The sequence below is a fragment of the Plasmopara halstedii genome (genome assembly GCF_900000015.1).
Source record: "Plasmopara halstedii genome assembly, contig: Scaffold_614, whole genome shotgun sequence".
NCBI lineage: Eukaryota > Oomycota > Peronosporomycetes > Peronosporales > Peronosporaceae > Plasmopara > Plasmopara halstedii.
This window is the reverse complement of record NW_020187532.1, coordinates 2,253,118-2,253,834: the sequence shown is the minus strand read 5'-3', so window position 1 is coordinate 2,253,834 and position 717 is coordinate 2,253,118. Positions and strand designations below refer to the sequence as shown.

General features: G+C 37.9%; 1 protein-coding gene across 1 annotated transcript in view; it reads left to right on the top strand.

The window, feature by feature from the left end:
• The window catches only part of PHALS_12442 (uncharacterized protein), a gene marked incomplete at both ends in the record, with an annotated part of 259 nt that extends 33 nt beyond the window's left edge, over window positions 1-226 (top strand). The window contains one exon of the mRNA XM_024727990.1: window positions 38-226. Within this exon, the coding sequence (XP_024578512.1) occupies window positions 38-226 (189 nt within the window). The remainder of the gene's footprint in view (window positions 1-37) is intronic.
• Between the last annotated feature and the right edge of the window lie 491 nt (window positions 227-717).

Below are 717 nucleotides of genomic sequence, written 5' to 3'. Positions count from 1 at the left end.
ATCGAACTATACTGCTATTGATGCGTGGATGCCGCAGTTCGGTGGATTCCAGATGACTGTGGGAAAAACGCATGACATCACGGCAGATGATTTGGCGAAAATGGGTCAGAATGGCAATCGACTTTTCTTTTTGCTTCCACCACTCTACTACAATACTTTCACCAAGAAGACACCTCAAACCATCAAGCAGTATGCAATCCTTGTTCCGTATCCCGAGGAGGTGTAATGAATGAGTGCTTCAACGCTTCAATGACATCAGCTTCTCTTTTATACCAAGATATTACCAAGATATTACTTCGTGATCTATTCGTCATCGGAATAACACACAATTAATTTTCATCCTGATAAATATAAAGTTATTAATATACAAACCATGGCGTACTCACCTGAACAATACCTCGCTAACAAAAAGCGGATCAAGGCGGCGCAGAAGCGCTACTATCAGCGCACACGTGGAGAACGCTTGTCATACCAAAAGAGCTACGACGATAAGGATAGACAGCTCGCAAGCGAATGCCCAAAACCGAACTTATTGATGACAAAGCCGAAAACTAACAACGAAACCGAACTTAATTAATTAATAATTTTTTCTCAAATAAAAAGTCAATCCCAATATAGTCAATAATAACAATGGCTTAAAACCTCCAAAAAGTATAACCCAAATATTCAAATTAATTAATTTCATAATATTTTGTAAATGACTAAGATATAAAGTCA